This window comes from Protobothrops mucrosquamatus, unplaced genomic scaffold, assembly GCF_001527695.2.
Source record: "Protobothrops mucrosquamatus isolate PMUCROS unplaced genomic scaffold, P.Mucros_1.0 scaffold480, whole genome shotgun sequence".
Classification (NCBI taxonomy): Eukaryota; Metazoa; Chordata; class Lepidosauria; order Squamata; family Viperidae; genus Protobothrops; species Protobothrops mucrosquamatus.
Window position 1 is genome coordinate 408194 of NW_015386800.1, and position 15337 is coordinate 423530.

Sequence of the window (15337 nt, forward strand, 5' to 3'; positions counted from 1 at the left end):
GGAATAGAAACAAAATATTGACGTATAGTTTGGAGTAAGAGATATTCAAGTTCAGGTACTTGTCAATTTTTGCCAAAGCTTGCTCAAATTTCTTTAATATTGAACAATTCTAGCATGATAAGCTGGGCCCAGATTCAACACAATAATCACTTGACATGAAACCGTCATACAAGAGACACAGGAAGTGCTGCACTAACTAAATGTAATGGTGTTGGGGAAGAACTTTGGAGGCAGAGCCAAGAGATGCTGCCTAGGGAACAATCAGATAAGAGACAGCACAGCTCACAACTGGACATGGGTGAAGCAAAAGATTCAGAAGAAACCTTCCTAGGTTGCTTGGGTTATAAAGCAGATGGGAGAGGGAAGAGAGATGTACTTTCAGACTTGAAAGATTCTGTCAGTTTGGCTTTACCATAAAGTATAATTAGCTCATCTGGTTGTGATTCCCATCTGGTTTACTCCGGGAGACCAACATCAATCTTGCAACCTTTCCCCCTGCTTCCTTTACAACCCAAGAAAGTAAGGGAGGAACCTTTCTGAGCCTGTTGCCCATCCCACTATCCAGTTGTAGGTCATGCTGTCTCTTATTCAACTGTTCCCTTAGGAGGATCTCTTGGCCGAGTCTCCCAAGGCCTTTCCCATACACCAACCTCCTAAAACTACTAAGTAGACAGTGGAACAGAGACAAGCAGCAGTTGTAGGAGAATGAGTTAATCCTCCTGGCACTGAAATACTTGAAAGAACCATGCAGGCTGAGCCCTATAATCAGTGCAAACATTTCTGAATGGAAGAAGGCATCTGGCGTAATTAAACTATTCAAATTAAACTTTATAAAGTATATTCGTGATTTGGCAAATGTGAAAATTACAGAGCTTTGTAACAAAGGGGGCACAGATCTATCCTTTCCTTAAGGCATAGGAATTCTTGACAGCTATGAAAAGCCTGATGAGCAAAAAGTACACTTTTTTTTTTAAAAAAAAGAACAAATGGTTATATTGTTAACAGTATGAGGATAAAAAGTTGGATAGCCTCATATTCTCCTTCAAGAAAAAGTGGGATAGAAATAAATACATAAATGGGAAACATTGACTCAATTACCTAGCAAAGTAGATACTCTACTGCTCTGCATATTATTCCCATTCCATTAAAATTGATAATAATGGATTAAATATTTGGGGGAGGGCCATATAGATGGGTTCCAATGAAAATTTCAGATGGAATACAATGCAAGCAGTGGTGGGATTCAAATATGTGAACCACCAGTCCTCTGTGTGGATACTGCTTCCGAAAGTCCATTCTGGGCCTGGGCAACAAAAAATTAGCTACTGATTCTGCCGAAGTGGTGTGAACCTGCTGAATCCCACCACTAAATGCAAAGGAATTTCTATTCCCTTAGTGATATTGCTTCCAGTTAAATTCCATGGACTATATGAGACAATGGCAGCAAAAAGTTCATCAATGGATTGACCTCTGATTGGCTGCAACCACATAAGCAGAAAGCCTTAAATAGGAGGAAACTGGTTCCAGCATAACAGCAGTGGCAGCAGAACAGGCTGCAAGCTAGCATGTCGCAAGCTTTGTAAAAAGGCAATGAAGTTTGATGACTGAGAAATTATTAAGTCTCCTGAGGAACATGTCTTTAACTGAACATTTTTAAGCAATCCATCATTGCCCTGTAGACTTTTTCCCGTGGAGAATTACAGCTATGAAAGCCTCACATGGAGCTGAGAGTATTGAGAAAAAAGGGGGGAGTGTTATATATACCCTCCTCCCACAATAGTTTCAAAATCATCTTTGCAGCAACTATGATTTGTTGAGACTGAAGAAGAATCTTGAATTTATAGCAATATCTTCAAGATTATATAGCCTATGTAATATTAGCTAATATTTGTTAATTGTTATAAAGCTAAGTGTGGGAGATTGCTGCTATTGCCAATGCTGTCAAAATTACAATGGGCTGATTATTAGATATTATTACAGAAACAAAGGAACTTCTAAAAGAAAAAAGTCAATGTGTGTTTGTTTGGAAATACTGAAGGGAAGCCAGTGTCTGTTACAAAGAGCGAAGATTTTGCTTTGGCACAGGAAGAAGGTATATTATTCTCTAGAGGTTGATGTGCATTGGCTATAGACTTGTGGTGTTATACTTCAGCACTGAAAGCCAAATCTTAAGATTTACTTTGATCTTGAAGCACAATCATAAAATGTTCCATTCAGCAGGACTGCTATCCTTCACATTTAATGAGCATGTAAAATAAATAAAACTTTTGAAATATGAGTATTGTTGAATAAGGAAGATTAAATATCAGCCAATCTAGGTCTTGCATCAGATGGTCCAGAACCTACCTCACACAGTTTCTGCAACAATTCAAGTTTGCTTCGGAGAGAGGAAATGCTTTCAGAGAATGTTGATTGGAACAGGATACAAAAGGCTCGTTCAGAGAAGTTGGGAATCAGGGAGAGCTCATAAAGAAACCTGGAGGCGTTAAGGAAAAAAANTAAATATCAGCCAATCTAGGTCTTGCATCAGATGGTCCAGAACCTACCTCACACAGTTTCTGCAACAATTCAAGTTTGCTTCGGAGAGAGGAAATGCTTTCAGAGAATGTTGATTGGAACAGGATACAAAAGGCTCGTTCAGAGAAGTTGGGAATCAGGGAGAGCTCATAAAGAAACCTGGAGGCGTTAAGGAAAAAAAATATGACTGAGATCTATTAAAAGAACTTGGTGGGATTTCCCCCCACAAAAATAGGTTCAGAATTATAGTCTAAAATCATTCCCAATTAAACCAATGAATAATGAAAATTTGTTCTGAATGGGAACAGATTACCTCTATGATTGTGGAACCCAAACATAGGGGGAAGGCTAACAAAGGACTGGCAAAGGATATTTAATGGTTCTGAACACAACAAGACTAAAGAACAATGAGTTCCATTCCTTCTCTGAAACTGGCAGTGGAACTTCTGGAGCTACGTAGAAGTCTTCCACCTGAAATGAGACTTCCAGTAGATATAGATACCTCTCACCCTTTACCAACTCACTTTAGCCAGTAGTAAAGCAATGAAAAAAACATCAGTTTTGCAAATAGTGTCTGACTGTTGTTTTAATTTCCCATGAGGACACTGATATCCCAACAGAGAAATGTTCTGACACTTGCCTTGAGGAAAAAGAAGTCAGTGGGGAAAGAGAAGATCTATTAAAATACAAGTCCCTTGAAAAGATTTAGGTCCTCAAAAAAGTGACTAATACTGCTATCCTGTTACTGGGGCTCAAAATTTTGGTTCAGATATTGAATGTGATTCACTCATCAGCAGTAGAAAATAAATAAATAAAAAGATAAATGAGTATACTTGGGGTCTGTACAGGTTTATATACTTCTTCTTGAAGAAGATGGGGACAGTCATCAGAGATTGCTGCAAAATCTTACTTCTCCCTCCTGATAGAGGACTGGTCAATGCAAAAGTACACACATATATGCGTACATATACATACATCTTTGCCTGAAAATATAAATCAATACTAAATGTCCTGGGATATTCCATTAACAAAAATCCTGAGCAGATTTGAGCTATTTCACATGATATTTTTAGCATATAATCAGGGAGCTCGGGATATGAATTAACATTATAAGAAAAGTGACATCAAATATATATTTGGTGTCTATCGAATGTTATGTCTGTAAGTGCAGTTACTATACATGCACACACACACACACACATGTACAAAGCTAAATGGAGTACATTTGAAGTAGGGATTAAGATGTAAATCCAAAGAATGTGCAAGAGACCAGGAAGTATCAAGGTTATGAAAAAATAGCTAAGCAGGGATAATGATCAAATTAAGCCTATTCTCATGAAGAACAAGCAAATAGTTCTTTCTGGGGAGGAGCAAACAAACCAAAGGACTTGTAGTAAATTCATCTACTGGAAGAAGAATTGGGAAAATAGGAGGACACCACTATTATACAAATCACCAGAATAGCGCGAGGACATCGTAATCCAGTTTTCTCAAACAAAGTGGAACTGAACCTCATGGTTATTATATGTACTGAACTGGTTAATTATTTGTTTCAATTAGAACAATGTGTGTTGTATCTGAATCTGAACTAAAAAGTTAATAGTTTGACTCTTTCCAGCAAGTGTAGATGGTTTATAGTATCCTTACTGTTCAGGTTTGTCCAAAGATTTAGCATTCTCCTTTTCTTTACTTGATTTGCCATGCTTTTCTATCTTTTCCAGTTCATCAGATTGTGCTCTCTTGAAAAAAGATTAAAAAATATAAAGAAAATTGTGAATGGAAGTAATACATACTCATATGCATAAATAATTACCTAGGAAATTAAATAATGCTTACAATTCAATTATAACCATTCAATTATAATTACTTCAATTTATTTTAATTATTTATACAGAAAGGTATTCAATATTTAACATAAATATGTAATAAACTTAGTTCATGAAATAATGTTAGACATGAAATGTTTATTCAGACATCTATCACCAAATAAAAACCTACATAGTTATGATATTAAACATTTTCAATAAGTCATTTTATTCGAGCATGGATTAAGCTGATGCATATGTGAACTACAAAGCCACTTTTTGTTTTTTCAATAGAAAAGGGAGAGAAAAACTTTTTAAAGAAAGGCATAATTATTTTCAATCCACACTCAAGATGACTTTAGTTATGGGAGGTTTAGAGGGCACCATTTAAACAGAAATAGACATGGTAATTTGAGTCCAAACTTGTAGTGGATGATTTTTGCAGTAATTCTTAATTGCCTTTTTTATTAATAACTTGATTTTGTCTCTCCAACTAACTGTATACAAAGGATACCAAAATGTATTTTTACATAAAAATCTATTTTGAGATCAAAGCAATGCAATGAAAATTCCATTAAAGCATTCTACAACTTATCATCTGTAATATACCAAATTGAAAATGACTGCTTTACAGGTATGATTAGGAGATGCTATTTTCTTTCAGCAGTATTCTGTTCTAGGTAAAGAATAAATGTTATTAATGTATTTACATCCCACCTTTATTTTTGTACAGCTCAAAGCAATGTGCATACTACAATGGTCCTGCCTCCTGTTTTTCCCACAATAACACCTTTCCTGTGAGACGGGTTGGTTTGAGAGACAGAGATTGTTATTTTAAAGACTGAAGTATTTTCAAAGAATTTTTCCTAAATGGAATTTTCTTCACAGAACTTTAATGATTATATATAAACATGTCCTTCCTTCTGAAATTGAAATCCAGGCATATAGCTTGGGCTCTCACCATAGCCCTAGCTCTTAAACTATCAACCTTGTAACTTATGCATTAAAAAAGGAAGCTGTGGCAAAATCTTTAATGTTTTTGCACAATTTAATATTGTACAGCAGATTTCTAACATCTAATTGAGAAGGATATTTCAACTGAGTTTTAATTCTAAGCTGAAGAACAAGTAGGAACTGTGGTAGTAGACTTTGACGATGTTCATAATTAGACAACAAATGAGATAATGGGTCTATTTATGAAAACTAATTGAATAAAACACGACCATACCCAATAGAAAATATTTGAAAACATTATGGTATAGAAGTGTCAGATTTCTAATATAATATAAAATATTCTGAATTGTGCAAGACTCTGTGTTAGAGCAAAATAATTGTGCAAGACTCTGTGTTATTTTCCCAAATATGCATAGTTACAGCAATGTATTAGTTATTCACAAAGAAATCAGACACTGAAAATCTTGCACGAAGTACTAAATGTCACTGCCAGCAACTATCAGCATGCAAGACACAATCCTGGGAAGTGGTAAGGGTGGGGGTGGAGGAGATACTTTGCCAGATTGAGAGGTCCAAGAGCTGCAGGCCACATGGGAAAAATTATGCTAAATTAATGCTTGAGGATGTTTTGGCAAATCCATGTTTCTATAGTGGCTGTCCAAATCTTGTTAGATTTTCTGAGATTTACTGCAGCCAATCAAAAGTAGAGTTACAAAAGATCAAGCAACTTTCTGAACAATGAACCGCTTGCCCAAATCCCCATCTGGAACAAAATGAATAAGCAGCACACGTGTAAGCAAAAAGAAGGTATGCCCTCTATGAAATAGTTCTTTAAAAAGACATATTATTCGGTTCTGTAGTTCCCTGTTATTTTTTAATTCATGCAGAGGAGTTCCCAGGATGATAATGGGAGAGAAAGGCAAGTTATCATTGAAAATCCAGGCTAATGGCAGACAGCATTGCTTCTAATGTATATGGACCTGGAAAGTCTCCAGAGTAAGCAAAATAACAGGTCTACTGATTTCCTAGAGGCCTGGGTCAAAAAGGCATTCATTACTTGTTTATAAATGTTTATTTATTAGATTTAAATGTTGTCCAACTCTATGACTCTAAGCCAGTGGTCCCCAAACTCTCTGGTTTTGTAGATTGGTGAGGGAGGGGGGGGAGAGGGGATGGTTCCATGCAAGTGGCAGGCAAGCACACATGCATGCGCAGCTCCATTTACGCAAGTGGGGGGCACGCGCACCTGCTATTCACACACAAATGAAGCTTTTTGTGTGCGTGCTCGCCCACTACTTGCATAAGTAGAGTGCATGCATGCACACACTTGCCTGCCACTTCTGTAGCCCAGTCCTAAACAGGCCATGGCTCAGTACTGGGCAGCCACCAGAAGTTGGGAACCCCTGCTCTCGGCAGCTTATACTAAAAAATAGAAAGGAAAAAAAAAATCCTGTGGCTCCATATTCCCTATAACATGCCATGCAATCAACCAACAGGATCTCTATAAATTAGTATCTATCCATGCCTTTCCTCCAGGTTTGGTTATAAATACAGTCTCAGAAATGTCAGAAGCCTTAATAAACATATCTAAAGAAATTAAATTGCACCAATCAATCTTTCATTATTTTCCAAAACAGATATATTTTAAGGACCCACGAAGAGACCGATATTACAAATTTATTTCATACAGCTCAAAGATACCATGTTCATAATTGCATTTATTTATTTAGCCCATGGCATATCATATATGGACTAGCAATATATATTAACATAGTAGAAGCCAATAAATATAAATGTTAAAAAAGATTTATGTTCAAATATCAGCATCTAGGCCATCTAACCATTGAAACACAACATTGTTTATATTAAAAAAAATCAAATACTAGACCGATATATAGACCCTCAGCTTACAGCTGATTATGATGTGACCTACCATTTGATGTGGGATCCCACAGTCACACTAAGGGGAGGACACTATGCCCCATTTATACAGAGAGTCCCAGCAGACTCTGTGTGAGGTACAAATCCTATTCAGGGTTGTCCATTTCTGATGTGATAGTTCAAAGCCTGACCCCCTTTTTTGTAGGGCCATTTATATGTCTTTGTCTGAAGTGTGAAGCAGGTTTGCTCCCCAGTCTATCCTTGGCATTAGTTAATAAGGCTGTGTTTTCAACCTAAATGTCTTGTATTATGCACTGAGACACTGATTATCAAAGCCCAGATGAGAAGGGGTGGACACGTATTCAGAGTGGATAATGACTGTATGCTTCACCAGTTACTGCATAGTGTACTGTAATCTGGGAAGAGACCTCAAGGTCAACCACTCAAGTACTACCAAGAAGTTGTAAAAGAAACTGTACACCACTGTGACATCCAACCAAGGGAACTGGCAACTATAACTGCAGACAGAAGCCACTGGCGAGCCCTATGCTATGAAGACGCCACCAACTTTGAAAAAAGATGCCAAAAAAAAACTAATAGAAAACCTTGAGTGGTCTTAAAATAATATCTACGGTTACTACAAAATGGACTTTGTTGTGTTCTTTGTATTCCCCCCCCTTAATCCCCTATGCATATCCTGATCACCCATTAAGGGTGATTGCCCTTCACCATTGATCGCCCATTAAGGGTGATTGCCCTTCACCATTGATCGCCCATTAAGGGTGATTGCCCTTCTCCATCTGCATACAGTTTCATGCCCGTTGCTGGTTGGCTAACTAGCAANTAAATATCAGCCAATCTAGGTCTTGCATCAGATGGTCCAGAACCTACCTCACACAGTTTCTGCAACAATTCAAGTTTGCTTCGGAGAGAGGAAATGCTTTCAGAGAATGTTGATTGGAACAGGATACAAAAGGCTCGTTCAGAGAAGTTGGGAATCAGGGAGAGCTCATAAAGAAACCTGGAGGCGTTAAGGAAAAAAATATGACTGAGATCTATTAAAAGAACTTGGTGGGATTTCCCCCCACAAAAATAGGTTCAGAATTATAGTCTAAAATCATTCCCAATTAAACCAATGAATAATGAAAATTTGTTCTGAATGGGAACAGATTACTTCTATGATTGTGGAACCCAAACATAGGGGGAAGGCTAACAAAGGACTGGCAAAGGATATTTAATGGTTCTGAACACAACAAGACTAAAGAACAATGAGTTCTATTCCTTCTCTGAAACTGGCAGTGGAACTTCTGGAGTTACGTAGAAGTCTTCCACCTGAAATGAGACTTCCAGTAGATATAGATACCTCTCACCCCTTACCAACTCACTTTAGCAGTAGTAAAGCAATGAAAAAAACATCAGTTTTGCAAATAGTGTCTGACTGTTGTTTTAATTTCCCATGAGGACACTGATATCCCAACAGAGAAATGTTCTGACACTTGCCTTGAGGAAAAAGAAGTCAGTGGGGAAAGAGAAGATCTATTAAAATACAAGTCCCTTGAAAAGATTTAGGTCCTCAAAAAAGTGACTAATACTGCTATCCTGTTACTGGGGCTCAAAATTTTGGTTCAGATATTGAATGTGATTCACTCATCAGCAGTAGAAAAAAAATAAATAAAAAGATAAATGAGTATACTTGGGGTCTGTACAGGTTTATATACTTCTTCTTGAAGAAGATGGGGACAGTCATCAGAGATTGCTGCAAAATCTTACTTCTCCCTCCTGATAGAGGACTGGTCAATGCAAAAGTACACACATATATGCGTACATATACATACATCTTTGCCTGAAAATATAAATCAATACTAAATGTCCTGGGATATTCCATTAACAAAAATCCTGAGCAGATTTGAGCTATTTCACATGATATTTTTAGCATATAATCAGGGAGCTCGGGATATGAATTAACATTATAAGAAAAGTGACATCAAATATATATTTGGTGTCTATCGAATGTTATGTCTGTAAGTGCAGTTACTATACACGCACACACACACACACACATGTACAAAGCTAAATGGAGTACATTTGAAGTAGGGATTAAGATGTAAATCCAAAGAATGTGCAAGAGACCAGGAAGTATCAAGGTTATGGAAAAATAGCTAAGCAGGGATAATGATCAAATTAAGCCTATTCTCATGAAGAACAAGCAAATAGTTCTTTCTGGGGAGGAGCAAACAAACCAAAGGACTTGTAGTAAATTCATCTACTGGAAGAAGAATTGGGAAAATAGGAGGACACCACTATTATACAAATCACCAGAATAGCGCGAGGACATCGTAATCCAGTTTTCTCAAACAAAGTGGAACTGAACCTCATGGTTTTTATATGTACTTGAACTGGTTAATTATTTGTTTCGATTAGAACAATGTGTGTTGTATCTGAACCTGAACTAAAAAGTTAATAGTTTGACTCTTTCCAGCAAGTGTAGATGGTTTATAGTATCCTTACTGTTCAGGTTTGTCCAAAGATTTAGCATTCTCCTTTTCTTTACTTGATTTGCCATGCTTTTCTATCTTTTCCAGTTCATCAGATTGTGCTCTCTTGAAAAAAGATTAAAAAATATAAAGAAAATTGTGAATGGAAGAAATACATACTCATATGCATAAATAATTACCTAGGAAATTAAATGATGCTTACAATTCAATTATAACCATTCAATTATAATTACTTCAATTTATTTTAATTATTTATACAGAAAGATATTCAATATTTAACATAAATATGTAATAAACTTAGTTCATGAAATAATGTTAGACATGAAATGTTTATTCAGACAACTATCACTAAATAAAAACCTACATAGTTATGATATTAAACATTTTCAATAAGTCATTTTATTCGAGCATGGATTAAGCTGATGCATATGTGAACTACAAAGCCACTTTTTGTTTTTTCAATAGAAAAGGGAGAGAAAAACTTTTTAAAGAAAGGCATAATTATTTTCAATCCACACTCAAGATGACTTTAGTTATGGGAGATTCAATCGGTTTAGAGGGCACCATTTAAACAGAAATAGACATGGGAATTTGAGTCCAAACTTGTAGTGGATGATTTTTGCAGTAATTCTTAATTGCCTTTTTATTAATAACTTGATTTTGTCTCTCCAACTAACTGTATACAAAGGATACCAAAATGTATTTTTACACAAAAATCTATTTTGAGATCAAAGCAATGCAATGAAAATTCCATTAAAGCATTCTACAACTTATCGTCTGTAATATACCAAATTGAAAATGACTGCTTTACAGGTATGATTAGGAGATGCTATTTTCTTTCAGCAGTATTCTGTTCTAGGTAAAGAATAAATGTTATTAATGTATTTACATCCCACCTTTATTTTTGTACAGCTCAAAGCAATGTGCATACTACAATGGTCCTGCCTCCTATTTTGCCCACAATAACACCTTTCCTGTGAGACGGGTTGGTTTGAGAGACAGAGATTGTTATTTTAAAGACTGAAGTATTTTCAAAGAATTTTTCCTAAATGGAATTCCCTTCACAGAACTTTAATGATTATATATAAACATGTCATTCCTTCTGAAATTGAAATCCAGGCATATAGCTTGGGCTCTCACCATAGCCCTAGCTCTTAAACTATCAAACTTGTAACTTATGCATTAAAAAAGGAAGCTGTGGCAAAATCTTTAATGTTTTTGCACAATTTAATATTGTACAGCAGATTTCTAACATCTAATTGAGAAGGATATTTCAACTGAGTTTTAATTCTAAGCTGAAGAACAAGTAGGAACTGTGGTAGTAGACTTTGACAATGTTCATAATTAGACAACAAATGAGATAATGGGTCTATTTATGAAAACTAATTGAATAAAACACGACCATACCCAATACAAAATATTTGAAAACGTTATGGTATAGAAGTGTCAGATTTCTAATATAATATAAAATATTCTGAATTGTGCAAGACTCTGTGTTAGAGCAAAATAATTGTGCAAGACTCTGTGTTATTTCCCCAAATATGCATAGTTACAGCAATGTATTAGTTATTCACAAAGAAATCAGACACTGAAAATCTTGCACGAAGTACTAAATGTCACTGCCAGCAACTATCAGCATGCAAGACACAATCCTGGGAAGTGGTAAGGGTGGGGGTGGAGGAGATACTTTGCCAGATTGAGAGGTCCAAGAGCTGCAGGCCACATGGGAAAAATTATGCTAAATTAATGCTTGAGGATGTTTTGGCAAATCCATGTTTCTATAGTGGCTGTCCAAATCTTGTTAGATTTTCTGAGATTTACTGCAGCCAATCAAAAGTAGAGTTACAAAAGATCAAGCAACTCTCTGAACAATGAACCGCTTGCCCAAATCCCCATCTGGAACAAAATGAATAAGCAGCACACGTGTAAGCAAAAAGAAGGTATGCCCTCTATGAAATAGTTCTTTAAAATGACATATTATTCAGTTCTGTAGTTCCCTGTTATTTTTTAATTCATGCAGAGGAGCTCCCAGGATGATAATGGGAGAGAAAGGCAAGTTATCATTGAAAATCCAGGCTAATGGCAGACAGCATTGCTTCTAATGTATATGGACCTGGAAAGTCTCCAGAGTAAGCAAAATAACAGGTCTACTGATTCCCTAGAGGCCTGTGTCAAAAAGGCATTCATTGCTTGCTTATAAATGTTTATTTATTAGATTTAAATGTTGTCCAACTCTATGACTTTAGGCCAGTGGTCCCCAAGCTTTCCGGCTTTGTAGATTGGTGAGGGAGGGGGGGGAGAGGGAATGGTTCCATGCAAGTGGCAGGCAAGCACACATGCATGCGCAGCTCCATTTACGCAAGTGTTGTGGCTCCGTCCTGTGGGTCCCTCTCATCAGAGGAGGAAGGCTCTGAACATGACGGAGAGGAGATGGCCAGACCTCCCTCTCCAGGACCTTCCCCTCTGGTGCGGCCTTCGGTGCCTTCCGACGGAGAGGAGATTGGCCAGGAGCCTGGTGCTTCTGGGATTGGCCAGGAGCCCGGTGCTTCTGGGATCGGCCAGGAGCCAGGTGTATCAGACTCCGAGGAGGATACGTCTTGGCTGGATCCACGCCAGCGTCGGAGGGACAAGCGTGCGCAGCAGCTGAAACACCGTGCCAGAGATTTCAGCTGAGTCACTGGGCCACACCCCAAAGGCTATATAAGCAAGGGGTGTGCCGTTTGAAACTTTTGTGATGAACAATTTTGCTGAATCTCCTGCTGCAGCACTCCGGCAATTTATCCTGGACTTATCGTATGTTTGTAGTGTGTTATCAGTAAAAGCCTTGGCAGGCAGCCACGGAGTTGCTGCCAAGTGTTCATCTGTATTTGGCTGTGCTGAGCAATTTTTCAGCCCTCGGCTGACTGGTTGGGGGGGGTGAGTCGGACGGGGGACAGAACATCAAGTGGGAGGCACGCGCACCTGCTATTCACACACAAATGGAGCTTTTTGTGTGCGTGCTCGCTCACTACTTGCATAAATAGAGTGCATGCGTGCACACACTCGCCTGCCACTTCTGTAGCCCAGTCCTAAACAGGCCATGGCTCAATACTGGGTAGCCATCAGAAGTTGGGGACCCCTGCTCTCGGCAGCTTATACTAAAAAATAGAAAATAAAAAAAATCCTATGGCTCCAGAGAACCATATTCCCTATAACATGCCATGCAATCAACCAACAGGATCTCTATAAATTAGTATCTATCCATGCCTTTCCTCCAGATTTGGTTATAGATACAGTCTCAGAAATGTCAGAAGCCTTAATAAACATATCTAAAGAAATTAAATTGCACCAATCAATCTTTCATTATTTTCCAAAACAGATATATTTTAAGGGCCCACGAAGAGACCGATATTACAAATTTATTTCATACAGCTCAAAGATACCATGTTCATAATTGCATTTATTTATTTAGCCCATGGCATATCATATATGGACTAGCAATATATATTAACATAGTAGAAGCCAATAAATATAAATGTTAAAAAAGATTTATGTTCAAATATCAGCATCTAGGCCATCTAACCATTGAAACACAACATTGTTTATATTAAAAAAAATCAAATACTAGACCGATATATAGACCCTCAGCTTACAGCTGATTATGATGTGACCTACCATTTGATGTGGGATCCCACAGTCACACTAAGGGGAGGACACTATGCCCCATTTATACAGAGAGTCCCAGCAGACTCTGTGTGAGGTACAAATCCTATTCAGGATTGTCCATTGCTGATGTGATAGTTCAAAGCCTGACCCTCTTTTTTGTAGGGCCATTTATATGTCTTTTTCTGAAGTGTGAAGCAGGTTTGCTCTCCAGTCTATCCTTGGCATTAGTTAATAAGGCTGTGTTTTCAACCTAAATGTCTTGTATTATGCACTGAGACACTGATTATCAAAGCCCAGATGAGAAGGGGTGGACACGTATTCAGAGTGGATAATGACTGTATGCTTCACCAGTTACTGCATAGTGTACTGTAATCTGGGAAGAGACCTCAAGGTCAACCACTCAAGTACTACCAAGAAGTTGTAAAAGAAACTGTACACCACTGTGACATCCAACCAAGGGAACTGGCAACTATAACTGCAGACAGAAGCCACTGGCGAGCCCTATGCTATGAAGACGCCACCAACTTTGAAAAAAGATGCCACAAAAAACTAATAGAAAACCTTGAGTGGTCTTAAAATAATATCCACGGTTACTACAAAATGGACTTCCAGGCAGTGGTGGGATTCAGTCAGTTTGCACCAGTTTGGAAGAACCGGTAGCTAATTTTTTGTTGCCCAGGCCCAGAATGGACTTCCGAAAGCAGCATCCACACAGAGAACCGGTTGTTCACATATTTGAATCCCACCACTGCTTCCAGGGCCCCCACTGTGCTAGATTTTGGACTTCTGGACTGGGGCAGCAGAGTTACCTCTATGTCCACTGATGAACTGCACAACAGAGTGTCTTCTTTGAGCCTGAAGAACTATTCTCTATATTGGATTACTGAAGGAATCTGGGACCTTTATGCAAGCAAAGATTAGACTTGGGAAATAATTTTTATCTCTCTTTTATAATGCTAAAATTCTGATATTCAGTGAAGCTAAATGGGGAGAATTTAGAGGAAACCTGCAGTTAAACTATAGGATTTGGAAAGGCCCCCAAGTTTCAACTACAGAATTTGCAATGGGCTCTATCGTGAATAGACATCACAGCAAATTGACCAAAGCTAAATGTAATTAGTGTCCAGTGATTACAAAACTTATCTACTAACTCCAGAATCAACATAATATGATTCTGAGTATCAATCTCTTACAAATAATAGTGGATTATAGTTTTCATGCCTTACTATTTGGATTTTTACCCACTGTGCACTAGGTAAGACCCAGCCGGGCTCTTACAAACGATGAGATTTGAAAGAGACTAAAGCTCATTTCGCCTTTGATGTTCACAATACAAAAACCTAGCTTTCAAACCTTTAATTATTTCCTGATTACAACATATCTGGATGAAGCTTTGGTGAGATGGCAAAGGATTAAGCATTCCTCTCCTCTGATTCGGATCAGTGTCACGAACAATAACAAGTAGGCTTGGAAGTTATTATTCTGCATCAGTTAGATTACTACATATTCATACATCATGGTGGAAATGTTGTTTATACCATTATTTGGGAGAAAAACAAGCAAACATCTTGAAGGCTTCTAATCTCTTAGTAAAATATGTCTAGTTTTGAGTCTTAAAATCAAACACAAGTTTCCACATAGCATCGAATGTAGTGTGAGCCAGAAAACCTCCCTGATGCAGGGATTTGGGTGTATGAGGCACGATTTGAGAAGATACCTGTGTGCATGTTGTACAACAGCAAAAGCAGGCTAGGATATGGCAGAAAATGTGATTCTAAACATCAATATGAACATGTCCAGGAAATGGATAACTTATTATTCTCACCGGATCTTTCTGATGCAAGCAGAATTTTGTAACATATTATTTGGGTAACGAGACAAAACCCTTTAAAGATAATTTTGGCTACATATCACTCCTTTCTTCTTTCCTTTTCAAAACCTAAGCTAAATACACTGTATATATAGGAAATAAAAAAGAGGAATTCTCCCCTCAAAGACATTGTATCAAAGGAATATTTAGCAGATGGTTCACATAAAATT

At 37.5% G+C, this 15337-nt stretch overlaps 1 protein-coding gene across 1 annotated transcript in view; it reads right to left on the reverse strand.

Annotated features, from left to right (window-relative positions):
• Positions 1 to 14608, reverse strand: part of FMN2 (formin 2) — a 67001-nt gene extending 52393 nt beyond the window's left edge. The window contains exons 1-5 of the mRNA XM_015816691.1: positions 14576 to 14608; positions 9666 to 9757; positions 8049 to 8178; positions 4165 to 4256; positions 2547 to 2676 (exon numbers count right to left, since the gene is read on the reverse strand). Of these exons, the coding sequence (XP_015672177.1) occupies positions 2547 to 2676; positions 4165 to 4256; positions 8049 to 8178; positions 9666 to 9757; positions 14576 to 14608 (477 nt within the window). The remainder of the gene's footprint in view (positions 1 to 2546; positions 2677 to 4164; positions 4257 to 8048; positions 8179 to 9665; positions 9758 to 14575) is intronic.
• Between the last annotated feature and the right edge of the window lie 729 nt (positions 14609 to 15337).